Source organism: Hyaena hyaena, unplaced genomic scaffold (assembly GCF_003009895.1).
Source record: "Hyaena hyaena isolate Hyena2069 unplaced genomic scaffold, ASM300989v1 scaffold_667, whole genome shotgun sequence".
Taxonomy (NCBI): domain Eukaryota; kingdom Metazoa; phylum Chordata; class Mammalia; order Carnivora; family Hyaenidae; genus Hyaena; species Hyaena hyaena.
The window spans coordinates 604,381-620,798 of NW_024081297.1; the positions used below are offsets into that span (position 1 = coordinate 604,381).

The window sequence follows — 16,418 nt, forward strand, 5'->3', positions numbered from 1 at the left end:
GGGGAGTTGGGGGGCCTGGTCCGCAGCCAGGACGCGAGTGTTACCTGCGGGCCCACTGCAGTGCATCCGCGCCTGGAAGCTGTCGAGGGGAGGTACGGAGACTGATTGGACTCTCCGCTCGGCCCCCGACTCCTTCCATTCTAGCACTTAAGACTTTACATTTCCTTCCCACCACCACCAGTCCTGGGGCTTGCTCTGCGCCCAGGCGGGCCTGGGGTCGCGCCCTCCCGGCGTCCTCCACGAAGTCCTGCTCCTGGACCGTTGGAAGCCGCCGGCAGGGGTTCCCATAGGCCCACCCCTCCTCAGGAAGGAGACAGAAAGGGCGGGACATCTTTTGGTCTGATCAAAATACTAACCTATCTCTTCACCTTGCAGTAGAACCCCTGGAGGGCTTGCTGATATGCGCGTCCTTCGGGATTTTCTGTTCCTGAAGGGCAGGCTCTAAATGTGACTCAGGTTTGTGACCTTCATGGTGCCCTCACAGCCGCCAGCACATAGGTGTTTGGGAAACTAAACCTTGACCGTATTCCCAAAGTGTTTGAGCCTCATCGATAACCCGGACAGGAGGTAGGAAAGATGGAAGAGAATTCAGGGTCAGAAGGTTTTAGAGATTCAAGGTTGTAAAAAGTCACTAGTGGAGGAGCCAGACCTAGACTCAAGTCTTGCTTTGCTTAGTGCTCTTCTCACCGAGTTCCTGGTCTTGTGGATGCGTTTTGAGTGAGGACTCACACATCACTGCATCCTTCTCAGAACCAGCCCAGAGCCGTCCCACGCGGGTACTACTTGAGTGTTTTGAGTGTTGTTGATGGCCTTCCCCTTCCCCCCACAGTCCATAGATTGGCTTCAGCTCCTTGCCCTGGAAGCTGCAACATCCTTCTGAACAGGACACTAGGTTTCTTTCTTTTATTTGTTAGATTTGTAGAGTACCTTCTTTCTTCACTACCCTCCTTATTCCATGACTAATTCTCTGCAGGGCAAGAGAGAGTTGAGGTGGTGGTTGGGGAGTGGCAGATGTCCCACTGAAGGAAAAAATATATAGACACATATATATTTCTGTTAAGGCAGAGAAGGAAAATAATAAGCCTGGGTATTTATCACTGTGTGGGTGACCATTGCTTATGGATTTCCTTACTGTCACCCCAAGACCTGGCTCCAGTAGATCTCTTGTATTCACCACTGCACTCTGAAAATAGAAGCCATTTGGTTCTCCTCCACCATCAGAGTTTGAAAATACTACATGTATTTCTGTTATCCTCACAACGTTCTTTTTTACGTTTCTTTTATTTTTTGACATTTCTAAGCTTGAAGGACAGTGGGATTTGGGGAAAATATAGTAGTGCTGGTTGCTAGAGAAATTAGTATAATACAGTGCTTTTCAAACTATTTGTTATTAGCAATTCTGGATCAGGAGATAGACCAGTTTTGAAGCCCAGAATCCAGTGTAATTTGGGAACTGCAGTTCAGAAATGCCCAAAGAATTTGTACTGGTAAAGAAAATACATGGTAATGTAATGCACATCACCAATTAGGCACGTGAATGTTGAAAGTGTTATTTATCCAGATATTTTTAAATACCTTGATTTGAATATATAGTTGTTTAACATTCTCCAGATTGGCTGTGTTTTACATTTTGAAGCTGTTTGGGGAAGTATATGCATAATCTATACAAAAAAAAAAAAAAAGGACTGAATTTGTTTTAAGCTAACTTTTAGGTAATATTACCACTACTAAAAGGCTTTAAATGAATTCAGGGCTTTATAACATATGCTGAAGAGAATTTCCTTTTTTTTTAATGTTTATTTATTTATTTATTTTGAGAGAGACCTAGAGCTCAAGTGGGAGAGAGCCAGAAAGAGAGGGAGAGAGAATTTCAAGTGATGTGGGACTCAGTTCCACAAACTGTGAAATCATGACCTGAGCTGAAATCAAGAGTCATATGCTCAACCATCTTAGCCTCCCAGGCACCCCTAACATACACTGAAAAGCATTTCTAAAATATTTAAATATTGTATTAACAATATGTTCTAGCGAAAGTGAGAATTTGAATTTAAAAGTGATTTACTTTCTAAATTCAGGGTACATACAACATTATAAGCAAATAAATAAGGCCATTGGTAAAGAAAGTGAGTAAACATTATTTTCAGGTCAGTCATTCGAATTAGACATTTATTGAACATCTAATTTGTGTCCATGGGAGATGCCGACCTATGTATCAACATATATTTTTGAAAACCCAAAGATGATTTCTTGAAGTGGTTAGTTGTTATTTAGTATTAAAGGAATTACATTTTGTTGAGGATGAATGCCATGAATGCTTTCAAATACATATTGTAATTAACACTATAGTGAGATATTGCTACATTATTATTATTGTTATTAAACATACACATTTATAGCTACTTAATGGCAGAGCGTACTAGAGATAGAATTTGAGACTTCCAACACCCATTTAGAGATCTTTTGACTAAATCATCTCCTCAATCTCTGATGTAATCTTATTCAGAACTTTTGCTGTTACTAATGCTATTAAGTAAATATCTTCCTAATCTACATTTATATAAAACATTAGCTAACAAACATCGGAATCCATTCCACATGTCCAGAAAGGTATTAGGGCAGAACTGCCATCTGTCCCAGCCTCCACAAAATTGGAGTCATTAGGAGGTTTCTGGATATTTATGGCTCCACAAAGTCATGAAAAAAATCATTAGGAACTTTCTCAATATTGAGCCAGGATCCTGAGAATGCAGTCTTTGTTTTTGGGGGGTAATTTTGCAGAGTCAAGTAAAGCATTATGGGATAACAGTACATTTGAATAAGATGGCTATTATATGTCCATTTTTTCTAAACAGACTTCTTCCTTTCCACTGAGAAGCATTTGAGGAATATGTTTTGAAATACTTTCTGATAGAAAGTGATTATGGAGTAAGTTCTTAAAAGGCTGGAGACCGGAGTCTTTCAAACCCAGCTTCCTCGCCTGCCATCACTCCATGACATATGTTATGGAATGCCCAAAGAGCGTTGAGAGAGGAAAAACAGTACAACAGGTCACACTGTGAGCAAAGATCTCCAGAACATTCATTACCAGCACACTCTTGCTAGCCTTTTAAAGTTGCTCATTATTTTCTGAAAATTCTGCTAGAGAATGCATCTTTCTTCCTATCTGTCTGAGTAGAGATCTTGCCTTTTCCATATGTTATAATTAAGGACCAGGTAACATGCCATGCACAGAGGAGGCACCAGATCTAGGTTTGCAGTTATTGACAAATCAATTAGGTGTCCATCTGTCAGGAATTATTCTTCATGAAACCTTCCTGGAAGATAACCTACATTACCGTGTGAATATTTTTCTAGGGTCCTCATCCTTTGCTGAGATAGAAATCCTCTCCGTGCTCAGGAACTGTAAAGCCTTGTAAATGCTTATGAAAACCCCCATTGTTTGTAGGACATTATCAAATGTAGAAGGACATTCTGAAGTAATGTCATTAGCTCATTGCAAAAACTGCATCTGTTAAGAGGCCAGTCAATGCTTACTGATTTTCTGGAAAGTAGATAAAGTAATGAATTAATATAGTTTATGCATAAATCATTTGTGCTTAATGGATCCACATTTTCACTCATAGTTTATTAAAGTGCTCTGCCATGAGCTGCAGTATTATTAGTATTAACTAATAATACTTTAGTCAGAGAGCTGAAAACATAAGAGCCAGGTAACTGAGGTAATGAGCAAGATGAGGTCATTTTTCCTACAGCACCAGATGGGTATTGTAGATGGAAACTCTAACACTTGATCTCTTCCATATGACTCAGAAATAAAACTAGAGATCAAAGTTAACACTTGTTTTAACTTTTAAATAAAATATTTATAGTAAAAAAATCACAGTTAAAGTGTAAGTTATTGTTATAAAATGAAACACTTGTCAGCATGTTATCTTTGTGTGCAATAGTCAAGTTAAAATGGCTAATTCTAAAATAGAAAATAATATAAAAATTCAACTCAGCATCTAAAACAAAAGAAAGCAATTTTTACTCAATTTATCAGTTTCTGTGACTGTGATGGTAGAATGACACATTTTAGTGTGTAGTGTATGAAATTATTCTCAATACTTTCATATCTGAGAAGATACCTACTCTGTCTTAATGTGTTAAATCTTTTCATTGTGTCACCTGTGTGCTTTTCAGTTGGAAAGTATTATAGTATGTTTGCATTCACACATAAATCTGTTAGAATGTGGAGATGAGCACGCTTGGCTGGAAAAGAAAAGTCTCAGACACAAAGGCGGAGCCTCTCTGGAGGTCTTGGTGTGAAAGCAGCAGGTCTAGGAAAAAGTGTTTCATTTCAGAGACATTTTCCACTGTGGATCTCAGTGATCTATGTAGATTCCCAAGTCAGTGACCCAAATCAATGATGAAGGTTGACAATAGCACACTATGTGGATTAGTTTTTCCACACATCATCATACTTGGCATTGGGCAGATGTCCTCTGCTTCAGTTACCTGGAATTTGAAGAAGCGTGATCTGGAGCTTTAACTAAAAGGGTTTAATACTTTTAACTAAGCTCTTTCTGTATGTCACCCACTATGCTAAGTGCTTTAAATATTAGCTTATTTAATCCTTACAACAGCTTTTAGAGTACGATTTTTGCTCTTAATTTACAGATGATGAAACTGAAGCTCAAAAAGATTAAGTAACCTACTCAAGGTCACGTAGATAATAGGTGGTGATTATAGGATTAAAACATGTCTGCCTGATTCATCCATCCATTTTTTCCTTTGACAAGGACTTACTGTGCATCTACTTGTGCTAGGTGGGGAAATACAGTAATCATAAGAATTACATCATTCCCACACACATGGACCTTCCAGCCATCTAAATAAATAATTATAAAAGTTAAATTCTTTCTACCATACCCAACTACTACTACTTTGATTGAAGCTTAGGCACTCATTTTTTTTAATTAATGGAAATTAAAAGATAAAAATCTGTTAAGGAAGATTATAATCTGAAAAGAAGTACTTTAGTACCTATACAAAATCCATCAACTTATTCCTGTTCACTATAAAAATCTTTGAACAGTGGACATGATTTTTTTTTCACTTTTAAAATAGAGTTTTTGATAATTTTTATTATTAGATAAAAAGCAATTAATTGCTGATGAGCAATGACTGCTAAATAATACATTATTATTACTGTTTTGCATTTGTAAATCTGTTAGCCATTTAAAAAAACATTTGAATGTGTGCTTTTTTTTTGCTCTTTCTAAGAACCCTGGCCATACCTAATTCTTTTAGATTCTAGTTTCTCTGGATTCTAGCTCATAGAAAATTGTGCTTTTTGTTTTGTCTTATTTAAAAAAATTAACAGACTTCCTGAGCTGCTATTATATGCAGTAACACTGTGGAGAAATAAAATGACGGGAAAAGTTTAGTCCTTGTTCTTAGAAAAGCTTGATAGGGACAAGAGATGTAAATGGATAACATAAGAGGGATGAATGTCTTAGAAAGTTTGGGTAGGGAAGGGCGCCTAGGTGGCTCAGTTGGTTGAGCAGCAGACTCTTCATTTCAGTTCAGGTCATGATCTCAACAGTTCAGTTCCTGGGATGAAGCCCCACTGTAGGCTCTACACTGACGCCATGGAGCCTGCTTTGGATTCTCTCTCTACCCCTCCCCCTCCCCTTGCTCCTCCCCCTTCCCCACTGCACATGTGCAGGCATGTGCTCTATATCTTGCAAAATAAATAAACTTTAAAAAAGAAAAGACAAAGTTTCGGATGGGGAAATGCTGTACCTGGTCCAAACATGGAACTTAGTAGACCCAAGAATCCATTGATTCACTGATGTCCCAGCACTGCAGTGGATGATAGGTCAGGGGACATGGAAGCCTGAATGGAAAAAACAGTTTTAAATTAAGTGCCGGCAGTTCCTTATCTTCAGTAAACACAAGTAGAGGGGCAAAGACAGAATTTATTTGCTTTTCCTATTTCTTTTCTAAACAGGCATACGTTTTACTGACAAAGCAACACAATGGACAGCACAGAGAAAGCAAATAAAAAGGATAGTCAAAGTGGGCCACCCAAAGAAGTCCAACTGCCTACCAGTGAAGCACTTCTAGACTATCAGTAAGCTTAGAGTATGAAATCCAAATGTCCCCATATGTAAATGGAAATCATTGTTAAAATTCATATAATTCCAAATGGACAGTGATTGATGCACTCAAAAGCTGTCAAGAGAGCTGGACTGGAGGTAGATTAGAAGCATAATTGCACTCTTGTGCTATGTGCAGATTTTTTTTAAGTTTTTGAAACTTTGACTGTAACATATTCCAAGCAGTAGCTGTGAAACTGTACTCATTAATGTGGTTTTGGATCTCTCTCTCTCTCCCTCCATTGTATTATTGGTCACTCTCCCACATACCGTGTATACACTTTGTATATAACAGCTGGCTGGTTTGCCTCTTAAAATATAATATAGAATAATTAGTGTACTTCTCCAGTGGCTACAGATCAAATCCAAATGATAGAATTATTTTTAATAAAAATATTTCTTAATGTCTCACTCCCAAGAGCTAGAGCTAAAACTAGAGGTAATACCTATTAGATATTTATATTTTCATAGATAGTAAACCCCTGGAAAGATTTTGAACCCTAGCTTTTGGCACAGAGTAGGTGTTTTAATGGTAATTCTTAAGAGAGTGAATGAATTAATTTCATTCTTTTCCATATAAGAATGGACTTCATAATCCTCAACAAGGTAGGTTTAGAAAGAGCATAGCTCAACATAACAAAGGCCACATATGAAAGCCACACAGTGAACATCATAGTCAGTGATGCAAAACTGAGAGCTTTTCCCCTAAGGTCAGGAATAAGAAAAAGATGTACACTCTCCCCACTTTTATTCAAAATAGTCCTAGCCACAGCAATCAGCTAAGAAAAACATCAAAGTTATCTACATTGGTAAGGAAGAAGTAAAACTCTCACTATTTGCAGATGACATGATACTATATGTAGAAAACCCTAAAGACCCCACCAAAAAACTACTAGAACTGATCAATTTATTCAGTGAGGTCGCAGGATACAAAATAAGAATACAGAAATCAATTGCATTTCTATTACTAATAATGAAGTTGCAGAAGAGAAATTAAGGGGAAAAAAATCTCATTTACAATTGAACCAAAAAGAATAAAATAGCTAGGAATAAACTTAACCAAGGAGGGAAAAGACCTGTACTCTGAAAACTATAAAACCTTGATGAAAGAAATTGCAGATGACACTAACAAATAGAAAGGTATTCCATGCTCATGGATTGGAAGAACAGATATTGTTAAAATGTCCATACTACCTAAAGCATTCCACACATTTAATGCAATCCCTATCAAAATACCAACAGAACTAGAACAAATAATCCTAAAATTTGTTTAGGACTACAAACAACCCTGAATAGCCAAAGAAATCTTGAAAAAGAAGAACAAAAGTGGAGGTATCACAATCCCAGATTTCAAGATATACTACAAAGCTGTAATAATCAAAACAGTATGGTACTGGCACAAAAATAGGCACATAGATCAATTATGTGTGTGTGTGTGTGTGTGTGTGTGTGTGTGTATACACACATATATACATACACAATGGAATATTATTTAGTCATAAAAATGAAATCTTGCCATTTGCAACAACATGGATGTATCTACAGAGAACAAAGCTAAGTGAAATGTCAGTCAGAGAAAGACAAATACCGTATGATTTCACTCATACATGGAATTTAAGAAATAAAACAAATGAATAACTAGAGAGAGAGAGAGGAGCCAAAAACAGGCTCTTAACTATACAGAAGAAACTGATGGTTACCAGAGGGGAGGTTGGTATGGGGGTGGGTGAAATAGGTGTTGAGGATTAAAAGTACAATTATCATGATGAGCAATGAGTGATGTATAGAATTGTTGCATTGATATTATTGTACATGTGAGACTAATATAACATTTTATTAACTATACTGGAGTTAAAATTTTTAAAAAAGCATACTTCATGCATTTACTGAACCAGTACTTGAATGTGTACCAAGTCCAAGGCAAGTGCTAGAGGACAATAGCAAACAGACCACCTGGCCCCTGCCCTGATGAGGCATGGGAGGCGGACATTAGACAAACTCAAACTTTTTTAAAAAATAATTGCATAGCTACAATTAAGACATTATGAAAGAAAAGTGTAGGGTCCTATGTAACAGTTTAACTAAATGACCTGATATGGTCAGAGGGGTCAGGGAGTGACCTTCCTCCAAGCTTGTTGAGGAAGTGACATTGGAGCTGATGTCTGGAAGAGGAACAGGTGTTATGGAGAGATATAATGAAGGAGAGAAAAGCTTATGGAAAAGACGCTGTAGAGAGGGAGAGGTTTCACAGTCCAGGAGCTGAGAGAAGGCAGAGTGACACCGGTCTAGTGGTATAAGTAAGGGTCAGATAAGCTGAGCCCAGTGGAATATTTGGGATTCAGGAATTGGAAACTATTGGAGGGGAACAAGGCTGAAAGTGAGGAGCCTGGAATGCTGGTAACTATTTGTTTTTAACAACATTCAGAGAAAATCCATCTCCTTCTCCTGTCTGTTCTTTTTGGAGGGCACTGAGTAGAAGGGTCAGAACACTCAGAGAGAAACACCCATGAGAAGGGACTTTTAACAAAATTCCCTTTTATTTTCTACTTGAGGTAACATTAAGTTATAACCAGAAACTACCCACACTCATTTGACAACATAACTGAAAACTTCCCTTATCTTCAGAGAGGTGGACAAAAAGTCAGGCTCTGTGAATACAACCTGCTCTCTAATTTGCTCCCATGGTTTACGGTGATGACATCCAAATACAGCTGTTTCACTCCCTTCTAGGACAATCAGAGGCCAGTATCTCTCTTTTTTAACAGAGGTTTAAAAAAGACAAACATTTAAAAATTCTCATGATCTAGTGCACTATATAAACTGCACATCTCATGCTTTTGTTCTCTGCTTTAAGACTAAATAAACAATCTCATGGACTGAAACAGTCAAGGCCTGACTGTACTATACTCTGCTAATGACACTTGACTCATTCCAGGTGTTACCAGGTAACAGAACTTTTGTCACATGACAAATTAGCCAAAACACCCACCTCACTGTCTGAGAAGGGATTGTCCAAGGGTCCCCTGGAAGATTCTTCCTTCTCTCTTATATAATATCATTTTCAAACAGATTGCTGGGAGCACATAGTAGGTAATTGATGATTTCTTAACAACTGAACATTTTTTAAAATCTATCCCAAGAAAATAAGGTCATAAACCTCTATGACTGTGAAGAGCTGAGACTGCCAATGCCCAATCTATAAAGTGACCACCACTTATAAGTAATGGTGGTTTTTATTTTTTCCTTTATACTTGTTTTCCCCCAGTATTCTACAATGTATGAATAGATTTAGAAAGAGGTATGGATATGATTATAGGTTAAAAATTTGACAAAAGTATAACATTTTTTAAAGTTCAGATTCATTTGTTTTCCTTCTGAGAACTTTGTGAAATTGCACGGAGGGAGAAAGTTGACACATTAATAATATTTTTTTTTCAAGCCCAGCTATTAATTTTACCATTATTATTCTAAAATCTTGTTCAGTTATGCTGCTGATATCTGTTTTGAGCAGTTCGTTAGCTGTCATTTCTTCTTGGAGTTTCTTTGGAGCAGAGCTCTTTCGTTTAGTCATTTTAGTTAGCTTTCCGGCTCTTGCTGGTTTTAAAGACCTGTTATGCTCTCTGTATCTATGAGCGCTGCTATATCCAAGAAGACTCTTTGACTGTCCAGGGCCTATCCTTTCAGAGAGTGTTTTTGAACGGTATCTCTTGTTGAGACCTTGGTTATTTTATTTTCCTATTCGTAGTGATATTTGGGACTCTCAACCTTGTGTACTATGGCTTGTTTCTTGAGGTAGCCGTTAGAAGGCTTTCTCAGTGGAATCTGCGTCCTTTCTCTCCCAATCTCTTGGGTGTGGTACGGTTTCCTATGGCTTCAGATCTTTTCCGTGTGATGCTTGGGCGCGAGTGCAGGTACGGAGCTCCCTACTTCTCCTCCATCTTGCCCCTCCCCCCCAATAATATTTTAATAATACAGAGAGGGAAGGGGAAAGGTGACATGTTGTATTACTAACCATTTCATATCACTGTGCTTTAGACTAGTGTGTATCCTTTCCAAATGACTTTAATATATATTATCTCATTGGTTTATTGTCCCACTTGGCTTCAGCATTTAGTGTGACATGTAGGCTACTATGGCATCTGAGAAAGTTATGAAAAGGAAAGAGTATATAGAGAACAGGGAAGTTTGAATTCCCACAGTGGCTAAGAGTGTTGAGTTCTGACGTTCAGTTTCATCTTCGTGAGACCTAAAGAGGTTGAAGTAAATTCCAAGGAAAGACTCAGAAACTTAGACCTGTGACTACCAGGTGAGCCACAACTGAGCCAGTGAAGCCACCAAAACCTTTAGGGCATCTCAGAATCACCCTGAGGCCTGCTGGTGCCATTTAGGTCTTGCTGAACTGCTCACTGCAGAAGGAAGAGAAGACAGAGAGCCCTAGGTCATTTGTTCCTAACTGCTCTGAGCAGAGGGGTGGTAGGCTGAAGTGTAGGGTTGCCAGATATAGCAAATAAAATTACAGGATGTGCAATTAACTTTGAATTAAAAAAAAAAAAGGAGAATTTTTTTTAATGTAAGTGTGTGCCATGCAGTATCTGGGGTTGGCCAGGATATAATCTCTGGACCCATCTTTGCATACTCAGTCATCACCAAGGAAGGCTCTCAGCTGAAGCCAAGAGTAAGCCTATAAACTAGACCATCCAAAGACTCCATCTCAACAAATGGAGATCACATTCTTAAGATTCATTTGCCTGCTTCACCCATACTGAGTTAGGTTACCATATTTATAATTGCAGGAATTGCATAATGTGTGAACATTTGCATAGGGTTTTTTCAGATAATTCTCATTTACAATATTTTTCTCCTTAAAATGGGAAATAGACAAGGCACTCCTTCAAAATTTTTGTATACCTAAGCATTAGGTGAGAAGTAAAAAGGTAGTATAGACCTACCTATAGCCTTATTTCTTATTATTGTGTGGAAACCGCCCTGTGTAGAGTAGTAGCCTCTTCCATTTGCTGTATTTGTCAGAGCCTGTTATTTCCCCCATAACAATGGATAAATAATATGATTGTGTGTGTACTTCTTTATTGTCTAATAAAATGGAAACTCCTTGAGGGCAAGGATCACAGAGGTCTTGTTCAACACTATCTCCATAATGCCATAAACAATACTGGGCACACAGCAGCAGCTCATTAAATCTTGTATTTGTGAATGCATAAAGGGAACAATGAACAATGTAAATTGCATAATGTTTGAAATGAAAAACTATAGAGCTCATCCCCTTCAATTCTTTTACATACAGAAGAATAAGACAAGGCCTAACTAGGTTAAGAGTCCTTAGGCAGTTAGTGGAGAAGCCTGAAATCCAAGTTTCATAGTATCCAAACAGAGCACTTTTGCCACTAAAAAAATTGCTTGTTTTGTTTTTATGTTGTATTTTCTCATCACTGAGAAAGAAGGAGCCTTATTTTTCTCTCTACTAAATACACAATGCCACAAATATAAGTAGTATTTTGGAGGAAGGGCTGAAGATATAAGATTCATTTCAACTGAAATTTACTAAGCACTTACTTTATGCTAGAAACATTCACATACAATTTCTTACCTTAATCTTTATAGGATTAGAGCTAGGTATTGTTGTCACCACTGATAGCTTGGAAATTGATACTCAGAGAAGTGACTTGTCTGAGATCTATAGGTAAGAAGATACAAGGACAAGATTGAAAACAAGAGTTTCTCAATCTTTAACACCATCTCTGTTCACTACACCACAGAGGTGCTATATATTTTGTTTTGTTTTGTTTTGTTTTAATTGAGGAAAGGTGTTTACATAAAGTTATTTCCATTTTGTTATTTTGGTCTCAGATTTAAAGTTACAAGATGTACTGGATAATAGAAATCTACTCACTTCAAAGAGCTATCAGATGGCCTACACAAAGTCTTTTTGCACTTTCTGTCTCTCCTTTGTACGTGGCAGATGCTAAACAAATACTTGTTGGGTATTAAAGAAATGTGTTTGCGTCAAGAAGAGATTTATAGAAGAGATGGTTTACTAATGAACTTGAACCAGAGATATGCCTAGTATATCTTCCTCTTTCAAGAAGATGTGCCTGCCCTATAAAGCCTTTGTTTTGTCATTTTTGTTTGAAATATTTAGATTTCTAGAAAGCATGTTTCCTGTGTTCCCTTTCCTAGGTTCCCTTTAAGCTGAATAATTTATAGATAGTTAGAAAGTATAAAAATTATGACTACGAAACACAAATGGGGGTTGATTTAGGGGAAAAAAACCTTGAAGTTATCTCTCTAATATATATTTTACTGAGGAAAATGTACTCAGAAACACACACACAAAAATTCACTTGAGAAGATTTCTGATGCCTACATGGGTTTTTATAATGCATCCAATACTTTATTTCAATTCAAATAATTTAGTTTAAAATTTTAAACTTGTCCCATTAATTCTCCAAGATGAATAATTGTAAAACATCTTTTCTTTGTTATTATCAGCTGTCAAATAAAGGAAAACGCAGTAGAACGATTTATGGCTCAAATAAAGAGACTTAGAGAAAAGAACCAAAAGTATCATGAAAGAGTGAGTATAACATTTAAAGCTTATATCTATTTATTAAACATTTACACAAATGCTTTAAAAATTGTGAATTATCATGACATGTACACTAGGAAAGTACCTTCGTTGGTGCTTGGAAATGATTAATTTACAATCTAAGGTTTTTGTACATATAAGGCAAAAGGGTACTGCTGTTCCTATTATATTAATTACAGTGTCAAAGGAAGTCAGCTTGAGCTGTGTTATTTAGATCATGATGACACTGAATCTTGTGTTCAAAAATTTAAGGCTCTGGAAACATTTATCTTTTAGTTTCTTATTTAGCCAAATGATAAAACATTGGCTTTCTGTTTTTAATTTCTCTATCTTTTTGCTCTTAGATTTTCAGGATATGCATATGTAAATATTATTTGAAAAGTATAATCTCAGTTGTTAAAATGACTAATGTTTAAGATGATATGTTGTTTTTATAAAATCAGATTGAAATGAATATCCAAGTCATGCTGTATATGAGTAAGTGACAATTAACACAACTTTTCCCTTAAGGGGATAAGGAAATACTGAGACTATTCCCTATTAAAATATTTATATGGACTCTAAAACTTCCACAGTTAGATGTTTTATTTGGCTTTTGTCTAAAATGACTATATCTACAAGTTTTTATGGAATCTAGGGTCAGAGACCTGAGTTTGCATCCTGACTGTACAACTTACTGCCAAAACTGTATCATTTGGCCAAAACTGATGTGAGCCTCAGTTTCCCTCCTATAACATGGGGATTCCTGTCTTCTAAATAGGGCTAATTTAGTCATTCATTCAGCAATATTTTGGGGGCTAGACATGCCATGGTGGTGATTTAACTGTGACCCTGACATTATTGTGATTCTCAAGGATCAGTTACTAAAGCCTGTTTATGAGAAACTCAGGTCTATGGGTAAGAATGGAAAGGGGATGCTTGGTCTAGGTGCTTGGATGCAGGTTCCACATGATGAGATCCATAGCACGTTAGATGAGTAAGCTGCCACTAGGGGCCAATGCACATCCTCCCAGTGGTCAGCACTGGGACTCTTAGGTCAGCTTTGGGACTTCCATTTGGTTGTAGAAATGACAACTGATCAGGACTGAGGAGAATCACTTTCCCAAAGCCCCTAATTTGAAGCCAGAAACAAAAGTCTTATTTTCATGAGGATGGGATAGGCCTACATATTCTGGGGTCATGTAGACCCAGCAGTGACGAACATGGAAAGGCAGACTCCAGCTCCAGCTATGTATCTATTTCTTTCCATTTATGCTGCTACTGCCCCAATTTAGGTCACCACCAACTCTTATCCATCCTTCTTCTATTCAGTACATTTTCCACAGTGCAACCCTTTAAATATTGTAAACCTTTCAGTGCTTAAAACCTTACAGTAGCTTTCTTTGGTACAAAAAATTAAATCCACTCTCTGTACTAACGTCTTTGAGCCCCTACGAGATCTGACCTCTGCTTACCTCTCCAACCTTGTCTCCAGTTTTTCCACCACTGCTTCTTTTAAATCTTGGAAAACCCAGTCTTGTTCATTATTGTACCTTTCTGCAGGCTGTTTCATCCTCTGGAATGCTCTTCTTTTGGCCAGCTCCTTTTCGTTCCCCCAAACTAAGCTGGAATGCTCCATACAAATGTATCTCCATTATTGAATTGAAAGTTCTTTAGGCAGCAGCAATCAAATCTTACTTACCTTTTTTTTCTCTGGAAGGGCCCAGCATAAGTTGGTGTTCAATAAATATTTGTTGAGGTGATTCACACTAATGCCAATGGAAGGAAACATTTTTGAGGTCACAGATATTTACTTGCTAAATTAAATATGACTTATTAACAAGACATACTTTTTCTCTTCTGTTAGGTCAAATTTAGAAATCCTTCCTCCCCATCATCTCTTCCTTTGTGTGAGTTTTGTTTGGACTGTCACTTCATTGATTATCTTTCTTTCTCTCTGTTTGCATTCATTGCTCCACTCATGTCATTACACATGTCATAGTTCACTCTGTCCACTTCCTTACCTCCAATTTGTCCTTTCACTCCTGCTATTCCACCACACCTGCTAGGACAGAAGTTATTAATGACCAATTAGCCAGGTCAAATGCCTCTTTTTAGTCTTTAATTTATCCCTCGTGCCTTCAGCAGTCAGCCCTGTCATCTTGAAATTCTCTCTTCCTTTGGCTCTAGGACATCATTCTCCAACCATTATTCTCCAACCATTTCTTGTTTTTCATTCATTGCTCTTTTCCTGGACCCATCCCTTAATTAGGTATTTTCCAGGGTTCTGATCCCAACTCTTCCCTTTAAATCTAAAGACCTTACTTAACACTATGGCCTCAAATATCATCTATATGGTGATAATTCTCATCTGTATATGTGACAAATTTTCATAATACTTATCCACTAAAAACAAGTAAAATGAACACATGTAAAAACTGGTGAATTCCAAATTAAATTCTCTAATTTACTTAATAGCATTGTACAAATGTCAGTTTCTCCGTTTTGATAAGGTGCTGTGGTTATGTATGATGTCATCAATGGGGAAGCAGGGTAAATAGTAAGGTGAAGCCCTGTGTACTATTCTGGCAACTTCTGTTCTTATTCTTGCAAATCTTAAAAAGTTAAAAAAGGCAAAGCCCATAAGATGGCTTTATAACAAAACAAAATCAGTTCTTTTTATTTATTTAATCTCCTTCCTTCTATTTTATAGTGTGATAATGTTTTGCTTTGTAGGATAAATGTCTTTTTTTTTTTAACACATTGGTGAATATAGCTAACTAAATTGTATTTCAGTATATCACTCAAAATAATTTTTCAGATATAGCAAATTTTGTAACATGTTGCCAGATACATTTCCCATACACTTGAAATTCATTATGGGATTTTGGGAGTTTAATATAGATGTTATTAAATTTGCATATAATGCCAAATATGATTTAGTCATGTTTATGTAACATTCAAATACAGCTTTAGGACATGTGATACTATTTTAATTTATAAATAAAAATATCATATATTTGGAAAGAATAGTCATTGTGTTAAAAATTTGATCTAAGAGAACTGGATTCACTTTGACAAGTATTAAGTATGGAAAGTAAAAGGAAAATGTATTGATTGATTACACATTTATGAATTATATGTAATGGTTTTTAAATGATCACTGTCTTTGGATATTTTTTGCCTATTTTTGAGCTGGAATTGATTTTGAAGTGATTATTGCCTTAATAAAATGAGCTAATATAAACAAAATCAGATAAAGTTTTATTTCATATTCAGACTATACTTGATAAAGGAATTTTCCATTTCTACAAAAATAAGTGGAAAAGTCCATATTTGGAAAAAAAAAAAAGTATTAGCAGTACAATCCCTTTGGCGAGGGATATTTCCATTGTTATTATTCAAGTTTCTACAAAATTTCATTTTCAAATAATTCATGTTGAGCCAAAGTAATTCAATTTATGTATAAGAAAACAAAACATGAATCTATTTCATTTAAGAAAATTGAGTATGTGAGAACTGAGTAAAGAACAATAAATTGTTTATAAGTGGCTAATATTGCTTGACCTTCATTTTTTAAATTAAACTTTTTGAAATAATTATAGATTAGCATGCAGTTATTTAAAAAATAGTACAGAGAGATCCTGTGTACCCATACCTGGTTTCCTATAATTATAGTATAGGAACTATAG

At 36.6% G+C, this 16,418-nt stretch overlaps 1 protein-coding gene and 1 long non-coding RNA gene across 9 annotated transcripts in view; one reads left to right on the forward strand and one right to left on the reverse strand.

Moving 5' to 3' along the window:
- Position 1: 1 nt before the first annotated feature.
- CCDC83 (coiled-coil domain containing 83) overlaps positions 2-16,418 on the forward strand; it is a 55,082-nt gene continuing 38,665 nt past the window's right edge. For 2 of the 8 annotated variants that reach the window (XM_039217068.1, XM_039217074.1), the window contains exons 1-3: positions 238-456; positions 5,996-6,118; positions 12,651-12,735. In XM_039217068.1, the coding sequence (XP_039072999.1) occupies positions 6,024-6,118; positions 12,651-12,735 (180 nt within the window). In that variant the 5' untranslated portion in view covers positions 238-456; positions 5,996-6,023. The other 6 variants (XM_039217070.1, XM_039217072.1, XM_039217069.1 and 3 more) reach the window with 6 other exon arrangements.
- LOC120220073 lies at positions 4,283-14,488 on the reverse strand. The gene is made up of 4 exons (XR_005525451.1): positions 14,202-14,488; positions 11,749-11,835; positions 5,788-5,881; positions 4,283-4,497 (listed from the first exon to the last, which is right to left on the reverse strand). It is a non-coding gene; the product is annotated as an uncharacterized LOC120220073 (long non-coding RNA).